General features: G+C 45.3%; 1 protein-coding gene across 4 annotated transcripts in view; it reads right to left on the bottom strand.

Annotated features, from left to right (window-relative positions):
- Nucleotides 1–18,898, bottom strand: part of C2H7orf57 (chromosome 2 C7orf57 homolog) — a 277,665-nt gene that overhangs the window by 123,371 nt on the left and 135,396 nt on the right. For all 4 annotated transcript variants that reach the window (XM_029589760.1, XM_029589758.1, XM_029589759.1 and 1 more), the window contains exon 5: nt 11,686–11,842. In XM_029589760.1, the coding sequence (XP_029445620.1) occupies nt 11,686–11,842 (157 nt within the window). The remainder of the gene's footprint in view (nt 1–11,685; nt 11,843–18,898) is intronic.

Consider the following 18,898-nt stretch of genomic DNA (forward strand, 5'->3'; position numbering starts at 1 on the left):
CAAAGCAAGAAAACTATGAGGGAGTCGGTTGGACCATTAGATGACCGAGGGATTAAAGGGGCTCTTAGGGAAGAAAAGGCCATTGCAGAAAGACTAAATGAATTCTTTGCTTCCGTGTTTACTAATAAGGATGTTGGGGAGATACCAGTTCCGGAGATGGTTTTCAGGGGTGATGAGTCAGACGAACTGAACGAAATCACTGTGAACCTGGAAGATGTAGTAGGCCAGATTGACAAACTAAAGAGTAGCAAATCACCTGGACCGGATGGTATGCATCCTAGGGTACTGAAGGAACTCAAAAATGAAATTTCTGATCTATTAGTTAAAATTTGTAACCTATCATTGAAATCATCCATTGTACCTGAAGACTGGAGGGTGGCCAATGTAACCCCACTATTTAAAAAAGGCTCCAGGGGCAATCTGGGTAACTATAGACCAGTGAGCCTAACTTCAGTGCCAGGAAAAACAGTGGAAACTATTCTGAAGATCAAAATCGTAGAGCAAATAGAAAGACATGATTTAATGGAACACAGTCAACATGGATTTACCCAAGGGAAGTCTTGCCTAACAAATCTGCTTCATTTTTTTGAAGGGGATTAATAAACATGTGGATAAATGTGAACCGGTAGATGTAGTGTATTTAGATTTTCAGAAGGCGTTTAAGAAAGTCCCTCATGAGAGGCTTCTACGAAAACTAAAAAGTCATGGGATATGAGGCGATGTCCTTTCGTGGATTACAAACTGGTTAAAAGACAGGAAACAGAGAGTAGGATTAAATGGTCAATTTTCTCAGTGGAAAAGGGTAAACAGTGGAGTGCCTCAGGGATCTGTACTTGGACCGGTGCTTTTCAATATATATATAAATGATCTGGAAAGGAATACGGCGAGTGAGGTAATCAAATTTGCGGATGATTCAAAATTATTCAGAGTAGTTGTTGCGGAGCGCTCGGAGAGCGATCCCACTTCTTGAGAGAGTTGTGTCCTTGGGCCGCGGCTCGCCCCAGAGGATTCCGAAGAGGGCCGCGGGAGGCGTGGCATGCCCAAGCATGGGTAGGACGGAAGCAAGACTGGAGTGATGACCAGGCGACAGGCCCTCCTCCGGACCTGCACGCTTCGGAAGACCCAACAATGCAATGTTGGTCTTGTGAACAGTCCTCCGACCGTTCCCAGCCCTTTCGGACCTGCCGCAGGGTACGGCACGAAGCGGCAGGCCGGACAGAGGCCAGGACAGCGAAGACTGGAACACAGATTCAGACGAGACTCAGAAGCAGGGTACTGGAAGTGCAGACATAGACTCAGAAGCAGTGTACTGGGAGTGCAGACATAGACTCAGAAGCAAGGTACTGGGAGTGCTGACGTAGACTCAGAAGCAAGGTACTGGATGTGCTGACGTAGACTCAGAAGCAAGGTACTGGAAGTGCAGACGAAGACTCAGAGACAAGATACTGGGCGTGCTAACGTAGACTCAGAAGCGAGGTACTGAGGATGCAGAGGTAGATTCAGAAGCGAGGTACTGTAGATGCAGAGGTAGATTCAGAAGCGAGGTACTGAGGGTGCAGATGTAGACTCAGGAACAAGGGCTGAAGGAAGACATGGGCATTGTCCCTCAGGGCACCCCGCTCAGACCACTCCTGGGACTGAGTCAAGGGCCACCCTGTCCCACGCGTCCCCAACACTGCCTTGGAGGGCAGGTCACGGGCCACGCTGAGAACGGGAGAATGCAGGAGAGATCCAGGCGAAGCGAACTCCGATGCTGGGATACTGACATCCAAAGCCCCGTCGGCTGGCAGGAAGGGAAGCTCCAAAGCACAGGGACGAATCCCACCTGTTGGCCACTCCAGGGCCCAACAGGCCAGAAGGCTCAGGAGCCAGACAAGACGAAGGGCAGAACATATGGGACTGGATCAGGAACTGGATCTGGCACCGACATCAAGGACTTCTCAGAGACTTAGAAACGAGGTACATGGCTTGCATCACAGATGGCCCTAATCAGCCTGCCCCAAGGGCTGGTCACGGACCACGGCGTGGCTTGCCGCGAGGTACCAGGACATTGGAGGACACAGAATCAAGATGCTAGCTTTCAAGAAGTTCAAGGACAAGGTACTTAGCTTTCAGGCGAGTTTCAGGAATAAGGTGTAAGGCTTGTAATATCTTGACTGGATCATGGATACCGGATAGGAATCAGACCTCAAGGCAGGAACAAGGACAAGCGAACATCAGGACTGGAACAACTGAAGACATCGGGACTGGAACAACTGGAAACATCAGGACTGGAACAACTGGAAACATCAGGAAGGGAACAACTGGAAAACATAGAACACTGGACCTTGCAGAAGGCTGGAACTCAAGGCAGCTCCTGGAACGAGGATCTCAGGAGTGACCAACTCCTTGCGAAGGCAAAGACAGACTGGACGCTGAATCCCTTTGTAGAGCTGAGGTGGAGAACGCCCAGGGAGGAGCCAGCAGGGGCCACACCTGGCTGGCCCTTGAAGAACAGACGAGAGGCGCGCGCTCGCACCCTAGGAAGCTGGAGAGATGAGCGCCGGAAGCCGGCGGCGCCCCCAGCCACGTGGAGGAGCCACGGAAGCCAGGCAAGCATGGAGGCAGCCCCGCCCTGAAGCCGGAGAAGCGGCAGGCCGCCGGAGCGGCCCCCAGCCGCGAAGTCAGAAGCAGGAGAGAAGGTAAGGCTGGCTGCAGGGGCTGTAAGGCTGAGTAGGCTGAGTAGGCTGCAGGCACCGGCAGGGACGGCCTCCCTGCCGGGCGAGGACCTGGACTGCAGCACGGGCACTGACAGGGATGCCCTCCCTGCCGGCTGAGGACCCCGGGAAGGCAGAGGCACGTCGGGGAGAGCCCGGAAGGACAGCGGGGTTCCCGGCCGCGAGGGAGAGCTCGCGGTGGGTCGGCCTCGCTGCACGGTGAAGGAGGCAGCCGGGGAGGAGCCCGGACACCGCGGAGGGACCGCGGCAGCGGCAGCAGCGTCAGCGGCTCGACTAGCCGCGAAGGTAAGGGCCTGCCCGTGCTCCTTGCGGGCAGGACCGTAACAGTAGTTAAACCACAAGCAGACTGTGATACATTACAGGAGGACCTTGAAAGACTGGAAGATTGGGCATCCAAATGGCAGATGAAATTTAATGTGGACACGTGCAAGGTGTTGCATATAGGGAAAAATAACCCTTACTGTAGTTACACAATGTTAGGTTCCATATTAGGGGCTACCACCCAGGAAAAAGATCTAGGCATCATAGTGGATAATACTTTAAAATCGTCGGCTCAGTGTGCTGCAGCAGTGAAAAAAGCAAACAGAATTTAGGAATTATTAGGAAGGGAATGATTAATAAAATGGAAAATGTCATAATGCCTCTATATTGCTCCATGGTGAGACCACAGCTTGAATACTGTGTACAATTCTGGTCGCCGCATCTCAAAAAAGATATAGTTGTGATGGAGAAGGTACAGAGAAGGTACAGAGAAGGGCTACCAAAATGATAAGGGGAATGGAACAACTCCCCTATGAGGAAAGACTAAAGAGGTTAGGACTTTTCAGCTTGGAGAAGCGACGACTGAGGGGGGATATGATAGAGGTATTTAAAATCATGAGAGGTCTAGAACGGATAGATGTGAATCGGTTATTTACTCTTTCGGATAGTAGAAAGACTAGGGGGCACTCCATGAAGTTAGCATGGGGCACATTTAAAACTAATCGGAGAAAGTTCTTTTTTACTCCAACGCACAATTAAACTCTGGAATTTGTTGCCCGAGGATGTGGTTAATGCAGTTAGTATAGCTGTGTTTAAAAAAGGATTGGATAAGTTCTTGGAGGAGAAGTCCATTACCTGCTATTAAGTTCACTTAGAGAATAGCCACTGCCATTAGCAATGGTAACATGAAATAGACTTAGCTTTTGGGTACTTGCCAGGTTCTTATGGCCTGGATTGGCCACTGTTGGAAACAGGATGCTGGGCTTGATGGACCCTTGGTCTGACCCAGTATGGCATTTTCTTATGTTCTTATGTACAGAGAAGGGCAACGAAAATAATAAAGGGGATGGAACAGCTCCCCTATGAGGAAAGGCTGAAGAGGTTAGGGCTGTTCAGCTTGGAGAAGATACGGCTGAGGGGGGATATGATAGAGGTCTTTAAGATCATGAGAGGTCTTCAACGAGTAGATGTGACTCGGTTATTTACACTTTCGAATAATAGAAGGACTAGGGGGCATTCCATGAAGTTAGCAAGTAGCTAATTTAAGACTAATCGGAAAAAATTCTTTTTCACTCAACGCACAATAAAGCTCTGGAATTTTTGCCAGAGGATGTGGTTAGTACAGTAAGTGTAGCTGGGTTCAAAAAAGATTTGGATAAGTTCTTGGAGGAGAAGTCCATTAACAGCTATTAATCAAGCTGACTTAGGGAATAGCCACTGCTATTAATTGCATCAGTAGCAAGGGATCTTCTTAGTGTTTGGATAATTGCCAGGTACTTGTGGCCTGGTTTGGCCTCTGTTGTAAACAGGATGATGGGCTTGATGGACCCTTGGTCTGACCCAGAATGGCAATTTCTTATGTTCTTAAGAGTATGGGTGTGTGGCTGACAGTGAACAGACGAGCTAGACCAGAACAGAGAGTACCGGAGACCACGGGTACGAGGCAGGAACTGAAAGTCTTCCGGGCAGGGTAGACAGCGCCTAGTGGTCTAGCTCAAGGAAGGCCGCAGACAGCTTCAAGACAGGTGGACCTTGTGGTTGCAGGAGAAGCAAAGAGAGTGTCCAAATGGAGCGCAAGGGTCAAAGCCAGGGTATCCGTCCGAGGGTGGTCAGCCAAAGCAAGAGTCAGTTCCAGGTATCAGTCCAAGCGTGGTCAGGGCAAGCAGAGGTCAGTTCCAGGTATCGGTCCAAGCGTGGTAAGAGGCAAGCAGAGGTCAGTTCCAGGTAATCAGTCCAAGCGAGGTCAGAGGCAAGCCGAGGTCAGTACCGGGTAATCAGTCTGAGGAGGTACTACCTGGGTAGCGGAACGTGGAACAAGACTCAGGAAAGAAGGAACTCAGGAAAAGACGCTGGAACACTGGAACAGGCACAGGAACAAGCACAGGAACAAGGAACGCAGGAAACAATGGAACAAGCACAGGAACAAGGATGGCAACTAGCTTCACTCTGAGGTGACGACCCATTTGCCAAGGCAAAGAGTGAGTGGCTGAGCCCTGCCTTATATGCAGGGCTCAGGTGATGTCATTGCCGGCGGCGCTGCGGAGCAGTTTCCCACTGCGGCGCATTTAAAGGTTGGCCTTGTGCACGCGTGTGCGCCTAGGAGCAGGGCCAAGGAGGCCGAGGCCGCAAAGCCCCGACGCGAACCACGCTGAGAGGCCTGGGAGCTCGAATGAGCTGGAGACGCGGGCGCCGGGCATCTGAGGCAGAGGTGACTTGCCGTGGCAGCCGGCGAGGAGGGGTCGGGACCCCCGGAGGGAAGGGAGAGGTGAGCAGGCCCATCAGTGGCCTTAGCGCGGCCAGGGCACGCAACAGTTGGGGGAGGCAACAGCAGGCAGATTTTTAAGAAAATGAGATTTGTCATACTGGGTCAGACCAAAAGGTCCATTAAGCCCAGTATCCTGTTTCCAACCATGGCCAATCCAGGTTAAAAGTTCCTAGCAAGATCTCAAAAGATCGATAGACTCCATGCTGCTTATTCCACAGAATTAGGATTTTCCTAATTCCAATTTAAGAATGGTTTATGGTCTTTTATTCCAGGAACTTGTCCAAACACTTTTTAAATCCAGCTACATTAATAGTTTTACCCCATCCTCCAGCAACGAATTCCAGAGTTCAATTATTTATTTATTTGTCGAGTTTTATATACCATCGTTCGGTTTCGCCATCACAATAGTTTACAAAGTTTCGATGTTTAAAAGAGTTTTCAAAAAGGTTCATTCAAATGGTTGTTAACATAGAATTATAATTTTTACAAAGTTATTAATGTTTTATGAACTTAGTTCATAGGATAGATTATACATGTTTCGCTTAATTGTTATGTTATTTTTTTTTTACATTGGTTCAAAATATTTTAGCTTAGTGTCAATGGGAGGGGAATGGTGATTTAGAGTCATTGGGTGAGTTGATAGGCTTTGGTAAACATCCAGGTTTTTAGATCTTTTTTGAAAGTTTTTAAATTTTCTTGTGTTCATAGTTCGGTTGGGAGGGTGTTCCAGAGTTTAGGGCTTCCTAGTGAGATTGCTCTCTTTTGAGTTGAGGTGTGTTGATTAGAGCGAGCAGGAGGAATCTTTAGTAGTCCTTTATTTTCTGATCTGAGATTTCTGTTTGGAGAATGCAGTTTTATGGATGAGCTTAGCCAGTTTGTTTGGTTTTCGTATATTATTTTGTGTAGTATGGATAGTATTTTATATTCAATCCTAAAATTTTATTGGGAGCCAGTGAAGTGCTATAAGTGTAGGAGTGATGTGATCATGTTTTTTCGATCCAATGAGTATTCTTGCAGTTGCGTTTTGTAGGATTTGGAGTGATCGGATGGTGTTAAGGGGTAAGTTGAATAGTAGGGAGTTGCAGTAATCCAGGTTGGAGAAGATGAGTAGTTGAAGGACTGATATGAAGTCATTGGGGGAAACGAAAGGTTTTAATTGACGTAGTGTTAGAAGTTTGTGATATCCATCTTTGATTTTTGTTGTGATGTGATCCTTGAAGGAGAGTTCTTTGTCAATTATGACTCCAATGTTGTATGCATGATTGACCGGAGAGACAGCCACTTTTTGGTTCATTAGGTTGAGTGGTGGTAGTTGAGGGGTGGTTTTTTTTCTATCCAGGATTATTATTTCAGTCTTATCGAAGTTTAGTATGAGTTTCATGTTGGTTAGTAGTTGTTTTATTTTGTTTACGTAAGTGGCTGTTTTTTTGTAGGTTTCTTCCAATGAGTTGTTTATTGTGATTAATATTTGAATGTCATCTGCATATATGAAGTGGGTCACATTAAGGTTTGAGAGGAAGTGGCATATTGGAAGCAGGTAAATGTTGAAGAGTGTCGCTGATAGAGCGGAGACTTGGGGGACTCCGGTGTCTAAGTTTATTTTTTTGAAAGGGTGTCGTTGATCCATACTTGGTAGGTTCTTTGTGATAGATATGATGTGAACCATTGTAGGGTTTTTTCTTTTGCACCAATTTCTGATAGTCGTTCAATCATCATAGAGTGGTTTACCGTGTCAAAGGCTGCTGATAGCTTGAGTAAGACTAGAAGGTAGCTTTGTCCGTTTTCGAAACCTTTGAGTATGGTGTCGTTTAATGATAGTAGTAGTGTCTCTATGTTCAGTTGCTTCCTAAAGCCAAATTGTGTGGGTAGTAGGATGTTGTTTTCTTCAAGGTGGTCACTGAGATGGGAGTGGACGATTTTCTCAATGATTTTGGCAATGAAGGATAGGTTTGATATGGGTCGGTAGTTCAGTGACTTTTCTGGATCCAGGTTGTTCTTTTTTAGTATGGGTTTGATAATTGCAGATTTTAGGCATTCTGGGTAGTTTCCTTCAGTGAGGGATAGGTTTACGATTTCAGTTATTGTTTTAGTTATTGATGGTTCGATATTTTTGATCGTTGTTATGGGAATGGAGTCAATAGGGTGTTTAGCTGGGTTCAATTTTTTGATGATCATTTGGATTTCCAGTGAAGATGCTGTCTCAAATTTGGGCCAACTTAATGTTTGAAAGTTTTGTATTTTCTGGACTTGTGATTTGTTGTTGAGGTTGTTATTTATGAGATTTTTGATTTTTTCATTAAAGAATTCTGCGAAGTCATTACTTGTGATCTTGGATGTTGATGATAACTGGTCATCATTGAATGATTTGATTACGCTTTTTACGATATTGAAAAGCATCTTTTGGTTATGTTGGTATTTGTTTATTTTATTTGAGTAGAAGTCTTTTTTTTGTTCTGTGGATGAGTTTTTTGTATTCTGCTAGTTGTGCTCTGTATGCGTTAAGTAGTGAGGTTGATGTATTGTTGTTCCTCCAGGTTTTCCCTTTTTGTCTGAGTTCACATTTGGCTGCTCTGATGTTGTCATTATACCATTGGTTCTGACATTTTGGGGGTTTTATTGTTTTCATTATGATGGGGATTATCTTATCAGCTACTGTTTACTGATTGTGAGCCAAGACGAAGTTGCATTCTCTGTATTTGAAAGGTCTATGTTTGTTAGTTCTGTTTGTAAATTTTTTTGAAGTGTTTCGGTGTGAAAAGGTGGTAGGTATGAGAAGGATTTAGGTGGGTTTTTTATTGTAGTAAAATTATGGTTTGAAAATAAATTTGCGTGGATTATAGAGTGGTCTGACCAAGATATCTTCGTGATTTTTGTTTGGTAGTTCGTCCATATGTCAGTATTTAAGAAGACGAGGTCAAGTGTGTGACCTGCTTTGTGCGTTGGACCATTGATGATTTGACTAAGGCCTAGTGATGAGAGCGCATCAATGATTGAGGAACATGTGGGGGATGGTATCTATATGTATGTTGAAGTCACCTAAGATGATTATGGGTTTGTTAATAGGTATTTTGGTCAAGAAGAATTCAATAAGTGGTGAGCAGTTCCGATCCAGAGTATTGGGGGGGCAGTATATCAGACAGATTTGTAGTTTTGGTGAGTCAAATAATGCAATTTTCTGTGGGCTGTAGTTGTTAGTTGGGAGTAATTTCATTTGTAGGTTTTTTTTGATGAGTTGCATTAGGCCTCCGCCTTTCTTTTTGGTCTGGGGATTGAGAAAGTTCTGTAGAAAAGGGTTGTTGATTTGGTTGATTAGTACTGTGTCTGTGTTTTTTATCCATGTTTCCATGATTGCTATGAAATCCAGCTTGTCATCTTGAAGTAGGTCGTTGATGATGGGAATTTTCTTTATTATGGATTGTGTATTAAATAGCATGAATGATAGTGCTAAGTAGCTGCTGTATGTTTTTGTGTTGTTGTGAGTTAAGGTAGAGTGTTGGTATTTGTGGTTCTTCTTTGTTTTCTTGCTTGTGTCGTTTTGGTTATTAACTAAGTTCAGGAGTTTTCTATGGTTTTTTCTGTACTCAGGGGGTTGAGGGTATGTCATTTCTTGTGTAGTTTGGAGTAGTTTGGAAGGAAAGTATTTTAAGGTTTGTAGAGCGTTTTAGTGCTAGCACTAAGGCTTGTACTAAGGGGTGCACAAAGGGGAGTGCCCCTTTGTCACGCTCCTTAGGTACGGAACGCACGGCACACAATGCCTAGGTATCGCGTTTCTTTATGAATCGAAAGATTCACTTGTGGGTCGGCGCCTGTGCTGATGACGTCAGGGGGGCGGGCCTCCCGTTCGGGTCTCTTGTTGGGGCTCCTGCCCTTCTCTTTTTCATTCTTTTCCCTTTTCTCTTTAATTGGCACCGGGCGCCTTCCGCTGTGGTCCCTTGCAGTGGGGTAGCCGTTTGTCGAGCAACTCCTGCTGGTCGGGTCTCTTTTTTGGGTCGGCTCCTGTGCTGATGACGTCGGGGAGGCTGGCCTCCCGTTCGGGTCTCTTGTTGGGGCTCCTGTCCTTCTCTTTTTCTTTCTTTTCCCTTCCTTTCTCTTTAATGGGTGCTGCTGTGGTCCCTTGCGGTGGGGTAGCCGTTTGAATATAAAAATATTTTCTCCTATTTGTCTTAAATGTATTACCTAGTAACTCCATTGCATGCGCCCTAGTCTTTATATCTTTTGAAAGAGTAAACAACCAATTAATGTTACTCATTCCACTCCATTCATTTTATAGACCTGTTACGCTTGGGCTCCGGTCAGGAGTCGTGAACACCACCCAGCAGGGTGGCTCCAGGTGGAGAGAGACAGGAAGCTAGAAACAGTGTCTGGTTCCAGGCTGGGTCAGGGCAGGCAGCAAGTAGCAGTGTCTGGGTTCAGGCTGGGTCAGGGCAGGCGGCAAGTAGCAGTGTCTGGGTTCAGGCTGGGTCAGGGCAGGCGGCAAGTAGCAGTGTCTGGGTCTAGGCTGGGTCAGGGCAGGCGGCAAGTAGCAGTGTCTGGGTCTAGGCTGGGTCAGGGCAGGCGGCAAGTAGCAGTGTCTGGGTTCAGGCTGGGTCAGGGCAGGCGGCAAGTAGCAGTGTCTGGGTTCAGGCTGGGTCAGGGCAAGGCAGGTCAGAAGGCCTGTAGGCCACACACACACAGAAGGCCCGTAGGCCACACACAGTAAGCAAGGCAAGGCAGAGAAGGCCCGTAGGCCACACACACACAGAAGGCCCGTAGGCCACACACCGTAAGCAGGGCAAGGCAGGTCAGAAGGCCCGTAGGCCACACACACACAGAGAAGGCCCGTAGGCCACACACACACACAGAAGGCCCGTAGGCCACACACCGTAAGCAAGGCAAGGCAGAGAAGGCCCGTAGGCCACACACACACAGAAGGCCCGTAGGCCACACACCGTAAGCAGGACAAGGCAGGTCAGAAGGCCCGTAGGCCACACACACACAGAAGGCCCGTAGGCCACACACCGTAAGCAGGGCAAGGCAGGTCAGAAGGCCCGTAGGCCACACACACACAGAAGGCCCGTAGGCCACACACCGTAAGCAGGGCAAGGCAGGTCAGAAGGCCCGTAGGCCACACACACACAGAAGGCCTGTAGGCCACACAAGGCAAGGCAAGACAAGGCAAGGAATAAGGCCCGAAGGCTGCGCAAGGCAAGGCAAGGCAAGGAATAAGGCCCGAAGGCCGCGCAAGGCAAGGCAAGGAATAAGGCCCGAAGGCCGCGCAAGGCAAGGGAAGGTCCAGGGACCAAATGCACAGCAAGCAAGGAAGGCTAGAGCAGGGAGCCCAGGCGAGCTCGATGCCGAAGCACTGAGGGAACTGTCAGGCAGGGTTATAAGGGACAGCCCAGAACATAGAGAGGAGAAGGGAGATGGACTGGGCCTGTCAGGAGATCCAGCTCTAGAGGGACCCCTGGTGGTGAGGCGGTTGCACAGCAGCCATAGCCGTAACAAGACCTCTATCATGCAATATCTTTCCTCAGTCGTCTCTTCTCCAAGCTAAAGAGCTCTAACATCTTAGCCTTTCCTTATAGACAAATTGTTCCATTGACTTTATCATTTTGGTCATCCTTCTCTGTAACTTTTCTAATTCCATTATATCTTTTCTGAGATGCAGCAACCAGAATTCTTCCCAATAATCAAGGTACAGTCTCACCATGGAGTGATACAAAGGCATTATGATATTCTCCGGTTTTATTTGATTTTAAAAATTACGTGTCTTGTTTTAGTTACTGTCTAAAAAGCAGGTACAGATCTCTGCCAGTACTTTTTTCCCTAGAGCAATTTTCAAAGAGAAAGCACATATGTACCTTCCCTTTGGGAACTGATACAAAGTCCACAAATAAAGGTATTCAGGGATTTTGCAATTACCCACATAGTTCTGAAAATCTGCCTATATAAACATATATATAAAAATATTTATGAGGCAGTGGATTTGTGTTTTTACACCCAAAAAGATTTCAGAACTTGTAAATGCTGCACAGTGGATATTTTATACTTTAGGATTGAGTTGGATCATTCAGAGATTCCACATTTTCAATAAAACAAGTAGAGATAACAGAAGCAAGAGTGACATAAGCAACTGCCCTTTCAGAACACTGCACAGTTCTTTACATGCCTACCTTTCTCTTAGAAGATGAGAAAAATAATGCACTGCTAGATGTAAAGATGCCACATACAATTAAATTATACCTTTCTTTCCTCTTTATTCTCCTTCTCATTGTCCTCCGCTTCCCTCTGCCATACTGTCTTAACATCATAATCAAAGGGACCCCTCTTGCTTTCATATTTATTATTGGGATGTTCAGGTTTAAACTCCTCATGGATCATGTAGCTTGGCAAAGATGGCCTGTGAAACAAAATTTAGCATTATAATTACTATTTACACCATATATTTTGTCTCAGTGACCATCACGTATTTGTGCAAGCATTAACCTCCCAAGGCCCACTATATAAACTTCTAGGAAGTATTCCTTCCTTTACTTGAGTTTAAAGCTTTAAATATTTCTCTGGAATTGAAATGCTACAATGCAATAGGGTATGTCTGGTTCAACACGTGGTTGACATTGCTGCAATAATGTCATAGCTACTGAAGATGTCATAAATGCAACTGGACAATACCAGTCAAATCTAAGCAAACTGAAATAGCCACACTGAGAATAGATTTAGGAAAAATGTAATTTAGAAATGGCATGAGGAGAAAACATTATAGCTCATTTTATGCAGGGATAGCACTCATTATTCACTTGCAAGGGGAAGGGTTTCCATAGCCATTGTATGACTTTGCCACTTATGAATTATAGAAACACCTTCTCATCAATCATGATAAATAAGAATAAGACATATATCTAGTGAGGAAATATTATGAAGAGGTTATAGTAACACACTTTATCATTTTATCCATTTCTATCTCAAAACATTTTTATTATTATAACATCTCATACACAAAAACATAAGATTGCACAATTCAACATTCAGAAGAGAAATAATAAGCTCATAATGTAAGAAATAACAGGAAAAAAATGAAGTCCAACATCTGTAACAAGAAAAATAAATACATTTCTTCCTCTCCCTCCCCCCAAAAAACTAACAAAATCTCCTCCCACCCTCCTCCCAACCCCAGAGCCTGACTTAAACAATAGAAGAAATTGATAGTATCACTTATTGCAATGTAAGAAAAAAAGCTAAATAAAAGACTCCTAAAAGCCCAGTAAAAAAAAAAGTATTTTATAAACCATTATAGTTTAAAAATGGGCCCAAACCTCTAGGAACTTTCCCAGTTTCTCTCTTAATTCCCAAGTTATCTTCTCCATGCAAACTACATTCCATACTGCCTGTAACTATCTTGCAGGGGGTGAAGATTTCTTCCCGCATTTAGCCAACACAATTCTAGTTGCTAACAACAAGAGAGTAGTCTAGTGGTTTGAGTAGCAGGCTATGAATGAAGAGACCAGCGTTCAAGTCCCACTCTCGCTCCTTGAGACCTTGGGCAAGTCACTTTACCATCCATTGCCTCAGATATAAACTTAGACTGTAAACCCTCTGAGGATAGGGAAATGCCTATAGTACCTGAATATAATCTGCTTTGAAATGCTGAAAAGAGGGTGAAAAGCAGAATATAAAAAAAAAAAATTCTAAAAAAAACCCCTTAAATTAAATGCAAATATCCCTAGATGTTATTTCCTGGAAGTCTTCCCCCTAACAAAATAACAGAAATGATAAGTGGTACATCCAAGTTTACAAACTTAGACAATATGTTGCACCTCCTGCCAAAAGGTGCAAATGAGGGAACCACTCCCACCATAAAGGAACCTAATGAATTACAGTTCTACCAACATAAAGGAGGAGCAGTAGTATTCCATTTCCTCATCCTGTGCAGAGTAATATAGGCTCTCAGCAAGATCTACATGTTAGTACTAACCAAACCTAATGAAATAGAGCATTTAAAGGTGTGCTTCCATATCTGAGACCAAAAGTATCTAAATCTTGTTGCCCCAAAATCTCTTCCCATCATTGAATACACTTTTGGGCAAGACTCGGCACCTCCATTTCTATGATTCCATACAAATGAGAGATCAATCCCTGAAATCAGCAAGTATGGCAAGACCTTGTCTCCAAAGCAGCTGCAAAATGTCTAATTTGAAAGTACTGAAAAAGTGCAATTTGCCATCCTAAAACAGCAAGTACATCCTCTCTAGCTAAGAATATACCATTCTCGATAATCTGGGCTAATTTGAATGCCTACATGTTAACTTCAGGAGAGCTCCAAAAGATCTTCCCCATAACTTTGGTAAACCACTGCATGAAAAGAGAGGTAAACGGAGAAGAAGGAGGAAAAATAATCAGGAGCTTACAAAGTTCCCTACAAACTTTGAGGAAGAAATAGATGACTCCTAATAGTAGTATTCCTTTCATCTTGCTAAAAAAAAAACCAACCCGTAGGCAGAGCCACAGGGAAAATCATATATTCCTCAAGCCTAACCCAGTGTGCAAACCATGGGCTTACACTAAAAAACCCACTGCTTTCAAACATGCACACTAATAGTACTGCTCAATATTGGGGAATCTAATCCCTCCAGCTGAAGGGGTTAATAAACATGTGGATAAAGGTGAACCAGTAGATGGAGTGTATTTGGATTTTTAGAAGGCGTTTGACAAAGTCCCTCATGAGAGGCTTCTAAGAAAACTAAAAAGTCATGGGATAGGAGGCGATGTCCTTTCGTGGATTACAAACTGGTTAAAAGGCAGGAAACAGAGTAGGATTAAATGGTCAATTTTCTCAGTGGAAAAGGGTAAACAGTGGAGTGCCTCATGGATCTGTACTTGGACCAGTGCTTTCAATATATTTATAAATGAACTGGAAAGGCATACAACCAGCGAAGTTATCAAATTTGCGGATGATACAAAATTATTCAGAGAAGTTAAATCACAAGTGGATTGTGATACATTACAGGAGGACCTTGCAAGACTGGAAGATTGGGCATCCAAATGGCAGATGAAATTTAATGTGGACAAGTGCAAGGTGTTGCGTATAGGGAAAAATAACCCTTGCTGTAGTTACATGATGTTAGGTTCCATATTAGGAGCTACCACCCAGGAAAAAGATTTAGGTGTCTGTTATGAATCTGTTGGTGGACTCCAACGATGAGGACAGCCTTACCTTACTCTGTATGAAGGTTAGAGATGATCTGGATACAGGAGGATGTGCACCCAGAGCCAGTCTAGGTGATCCAATCCAAGAGGCCGGCAGCGAGCAAACAAGTCCAAGAAACAGTCCAGGTCAGGACAGGCAGCAGACAAAGGGTTCCAAGCAATCCAATCCAAGGCATGCAGAAAAACAAGTAAGGTCCACCGAAGCTCCAGCACAAGCAAGCCTGTAGCCAAGGCAGTTCTGTGCTGGAGAGATGTCTTTAAATACTAGTTTTCCCGCACTACCGCGGGAACCTCCAGCCAGCCTGCTGACGCGACATGGGGGACAGAGTCATGCCGCGAATTGCGCAGTGCTGCGCCGAGCCGAGCGACACTGCCGAGCTGCAACACCGCGGGAGGCTGCTGTGACTTGCTGAGTGGTAACAGTACCTCCCCCGCAAGGCCCCCTTCTCCACTCTTTAGGTCTGGGCTTTAGGGGGAAGCGCTGATGAAATTCTTTGAGCAGATGGGGAGCCTGTATATTGTGAGCTGGCTCCCAAGAGTTTTCCTCTGGCCCATAGTTTTTCCAGGACATTAGATACTGTAGAGTTCCTCTATTTTCTCTGGCATCCAAAATTTCCTTGACCTCGAATTGTGTATCATCTTCCACAATCAAGGTGTTAGTTGGTCTAGTCTTCCTAGTGGGCCATGACAGAATTGCTAGTTTGAGAAGTGAAAAATGGAATACATCATGAATGCGTAGAGTGGGCGGCAAGCAAAGCTTAAATGTAACTTCGTTGATTTGCTTCTCAATAGGAAAAGGACCAACAAATCTAGGTGCAAATTTGAAAGACGGTGTACGCAATCGGAGATTCCGGGTGCTCAACCAAATCAAGTCTCCAGATTTAATTTAAGGAACCGATCTCCTCTTTTTATTGGCCTGAGCCTTCATTCTAAGAACAGCTTTTTGTAAAAGGCGTAGTGTTTCCTCCCAAAGCTTAGTCATAGAGTGGAAGGCTTGGTTAACCGCAGGACAAGTGGATGGTGTAGTGATAGGTAGCGGAATTCGGGGGTGTCTACCAAAAACAACAAAAAAGGGGATTTCCCAGTAGCCGTGCCACACAATTGTTGTGACAAATTTCTGCCCACAATAATAAAGACGCCTAATTGTCTTGGCGTTGATTTATATAACTTCGAAGGAAGGTCTTGAGGGATTGAATAATCCGTTCGGTGAGACCATTGGTTTGTGAGTGATAGGCCAAAGAGAAATTAAGTTCAAGTTTCAGTTTCTTACAGAGATCCCTCCAGTATCAGGCCGTAAATTGGACTCCTCTATCCAAAACAATGCTTACGGTTAGACCATGAATACGAAAGATGTGTTGTAGAAATAACTGGGCTAACTCTGCAGCAGAGGGCAATCCAGGAAGAGGAATAAAGTGAGCCATTCTGGAGAATCTGTCTACTACGACCCAAATGACCGTGTTCTTCTTTGAAGGAGGGAGGTCAGTAATAGTCGATGGCTATGTGAGTCCATGGTTCTTTAGGAATGGGTAGAGGTTGTAATAACCCCAAGGCTCGCTGACGGGGAGTCTTCTGGGCTGTGCAGGTGTGACATGATTCCACATATCTTCTGACATCCGATCTCCATTGGGGCCACCAATAATGTCATAAGACAAGATCTCTAGTTCATAGGATTCCGGGATGCCCAGCTAGATGAAAATCGTGATCCCATCAGGTACCACCGTCTTACCTACAGGCCCTGTAAAGGTGGCTGCGAGCATTATTTGGGTTAGATCAATGATATGACGAGATGGATCAGAAGTGTCATCAGGAACAAAGCTTCTAGAGAGGGCATCTGCCCGCAGATTCTTCTGTGCAGGTCGGAAATAAAGGTTGAAATTAAATCTGCTGAAGAAAAGTGTCCAGCGAGCCTGCCATGGATTCAAATGCTGAGCCTGTGACAGATATGCTAGGTTTTTATGGTCAATGTAAATAGTAATAGTATGTCTAGTGCCTTTAAAAGGTGTCACCATTCTTCAAGAGCGGATTTTATAGCCAAGAGGTCCCGATCTCCTATGGCGTAATTTTTCTCCGGAGAGAATTTTTTGGAAAAGTATGCACAAATAAGTAGTTTTCCAGATTCTGATGGTTGTAGAAGAATGGCTCCTACTCCTAGAACTGAAGCATCAACTTCCAAGATGAAAGGTTTGGTCGGGTCAGGGCATTGTAAACAGGAATTTTTTACAAATTCCACCTTTAATCGTTGGAAGGCATGGGTGGCCTCAAATGGCCAATTATGAATGGAGGCTCCTTTCTTAGTCAAGGTGGTGAGGGGAGCCACCAAAGTAGAATATGCTGGAATAAATTGTCGATAATAATTGGAAAAGCCTAAAAATTGTTGTAATGCTTTGAGCCCCACCAGTTGAGGCCATTCCAGGATAGCTTTGAGTTTTTCTGGGTCCATCCATAAACCTCTTTGGGAAACAATGTATCCCAAGAACGGTAACTCTTCTTTGTGAAATAAGCATTTTTCTAGTTTGGCGTATAATTTATTTTCTCGGAGACGCTGGAGTACTTGCCGCACATGGTCCTGATGCTGTTCCTCAGTTTTTGAAAAAATTAGTATATCATTCAAATAGACGAGTACATGGGAATAAAGGAGATCTTGGAAGACATAGTTCATCATGGCTTGAAATACGGCTGGGGCATTGCAAAGCCCAAATGGCATTACCAGATACTCATAATGTCCATCACGTGTGTTAAAGACCGTTTTCCCCTTGTCTCCCTCCCGAATCCGGATTAAATTGTAAGCCCCTCTTAAATCGAGCTTAGTAAAAATCTGAGCCCCTTTTACTCAAAGAGTTCAGAAATATTACCGGTTTCTCCTGGTAATATTATTTAGACCTCTGTAGTCAATGAACGGTCATAGGGACCCATCTTTTTTCTTGACAAAAAAGAACCCAGCTCCGGCTTGAGAGGTGGAGGGTCTGATGAATCCCCGAGCCAAGTTCTCTTGGATATACTGCGTCATGGCTTCAGACTTAGGCTCTGAAAGGGTATAGACTCTCCCTCTAGGGGGGACACTGCCCGGGGAGTAAATCTATTCCACAGTCATAGGGCCGGTGAAGAGGTAAAGTCTCCATTTCTTGCTGGCTGAAAACGTCTGCGAACTCGGTGCTGATGTGGTATGCCGGAGCACCTTATTGCGGAACTGGCCTGGCAAGGTTTAACTTGTATTAAACAATTCTGATGACAATACGGGCTCCAACTGGCTAACTGTAGGGATCCCCATTCCAAACGGGGTTGATGTAATCTAAGCCAGGGCAGGCCTAGGATCACCTGGTTGACAGAGGAGGAAAGTACATAGAACTGAATGGATTCCTGGTGTAATACTCCCGTTTTCATTTTGACCGGTTTGGTGATAAGGGAGATTCGGATCCTCAAGGGTTACCCCGACAATGAAGAAATGGTGAGTGAAGTCCTTAGTTGCTCGGTGGGAATGTGATGGTGATGGACTAGGTTTTCTTGTATAAAATTGCTGGCCATGTTATGGTCGTGGACCCTTGGGCCAGCTGAGACTGCAGATGTTGCACTGTGGAGGCCCACAGTGAGCGTTGCAGCCAGGAGGTGGCGCAAAAGAGAGACTCCAGAAAAGACTGGAAGTCTGAGGTCCCAGGAGGAGCCCATAGGGACCCGGACTTCTTGGACTTAGGTGGGACCCTCTGCGACCAAGGATCCAGGAAGCGGCCGAAGAGATGGTTGATGAGGACGGTAGGACCAAGGAGTCTGGAAGAGTCTTCACCATCGGAAGCCTGTGGCTCCCCCGGGAGGAGCCAGTGAAAGCCTGAGCTGCTGAGACTTAGGAGAATCCCCTGGGCCAGCAAGAACCGGATACCTGAAGAGGCGAAGGGAACAGAAGCCGGAGTCCAGGAATGAAGCAGGCTCAGAAGCCAGAAGTCAGAGGTCCGAAGTCAAAGCCAGGGGCAGAAGCTGAAAACAGAGTCGTTGGACGGAGCCAGGTCAGAAGCCAGAAGTCCAAACCAAAACCAGGGACGGAAGCAAAGACGAAGTGAATGGATGAAGCCGGAAGCCAGAAGCCAGAAGTAGAAGAGACGATCCAAGATCCAAAGCAGCAACTAGGAACTCAGGGGACTGAGTGAACCTCGTTGCAAGGCGAGGCATGTCAGTGACTGCCGGGTTTAAATAACCCGGCAGCGTCTGACGTCAGTGGGAGGCTGTCCCTGAGTTTCCCGCGCTGAACCCTATAAGTCTGGAG

Source organism: Rhinatrema bivittatum, chromosome 2 (assembly GCF_901001135.1).
Source record: "Rhinatrema bivittatum chromosome 2, aRhiBiv1.1, whole genome shotgun sequence".
Classification (NCBI taxonomy): Eukaryota; Metazoa; Chordata; class Amphibia; order Gymnophiona; family Rhinatrematidae; genus Rhinatrema; species Rhinatrema bivittatum.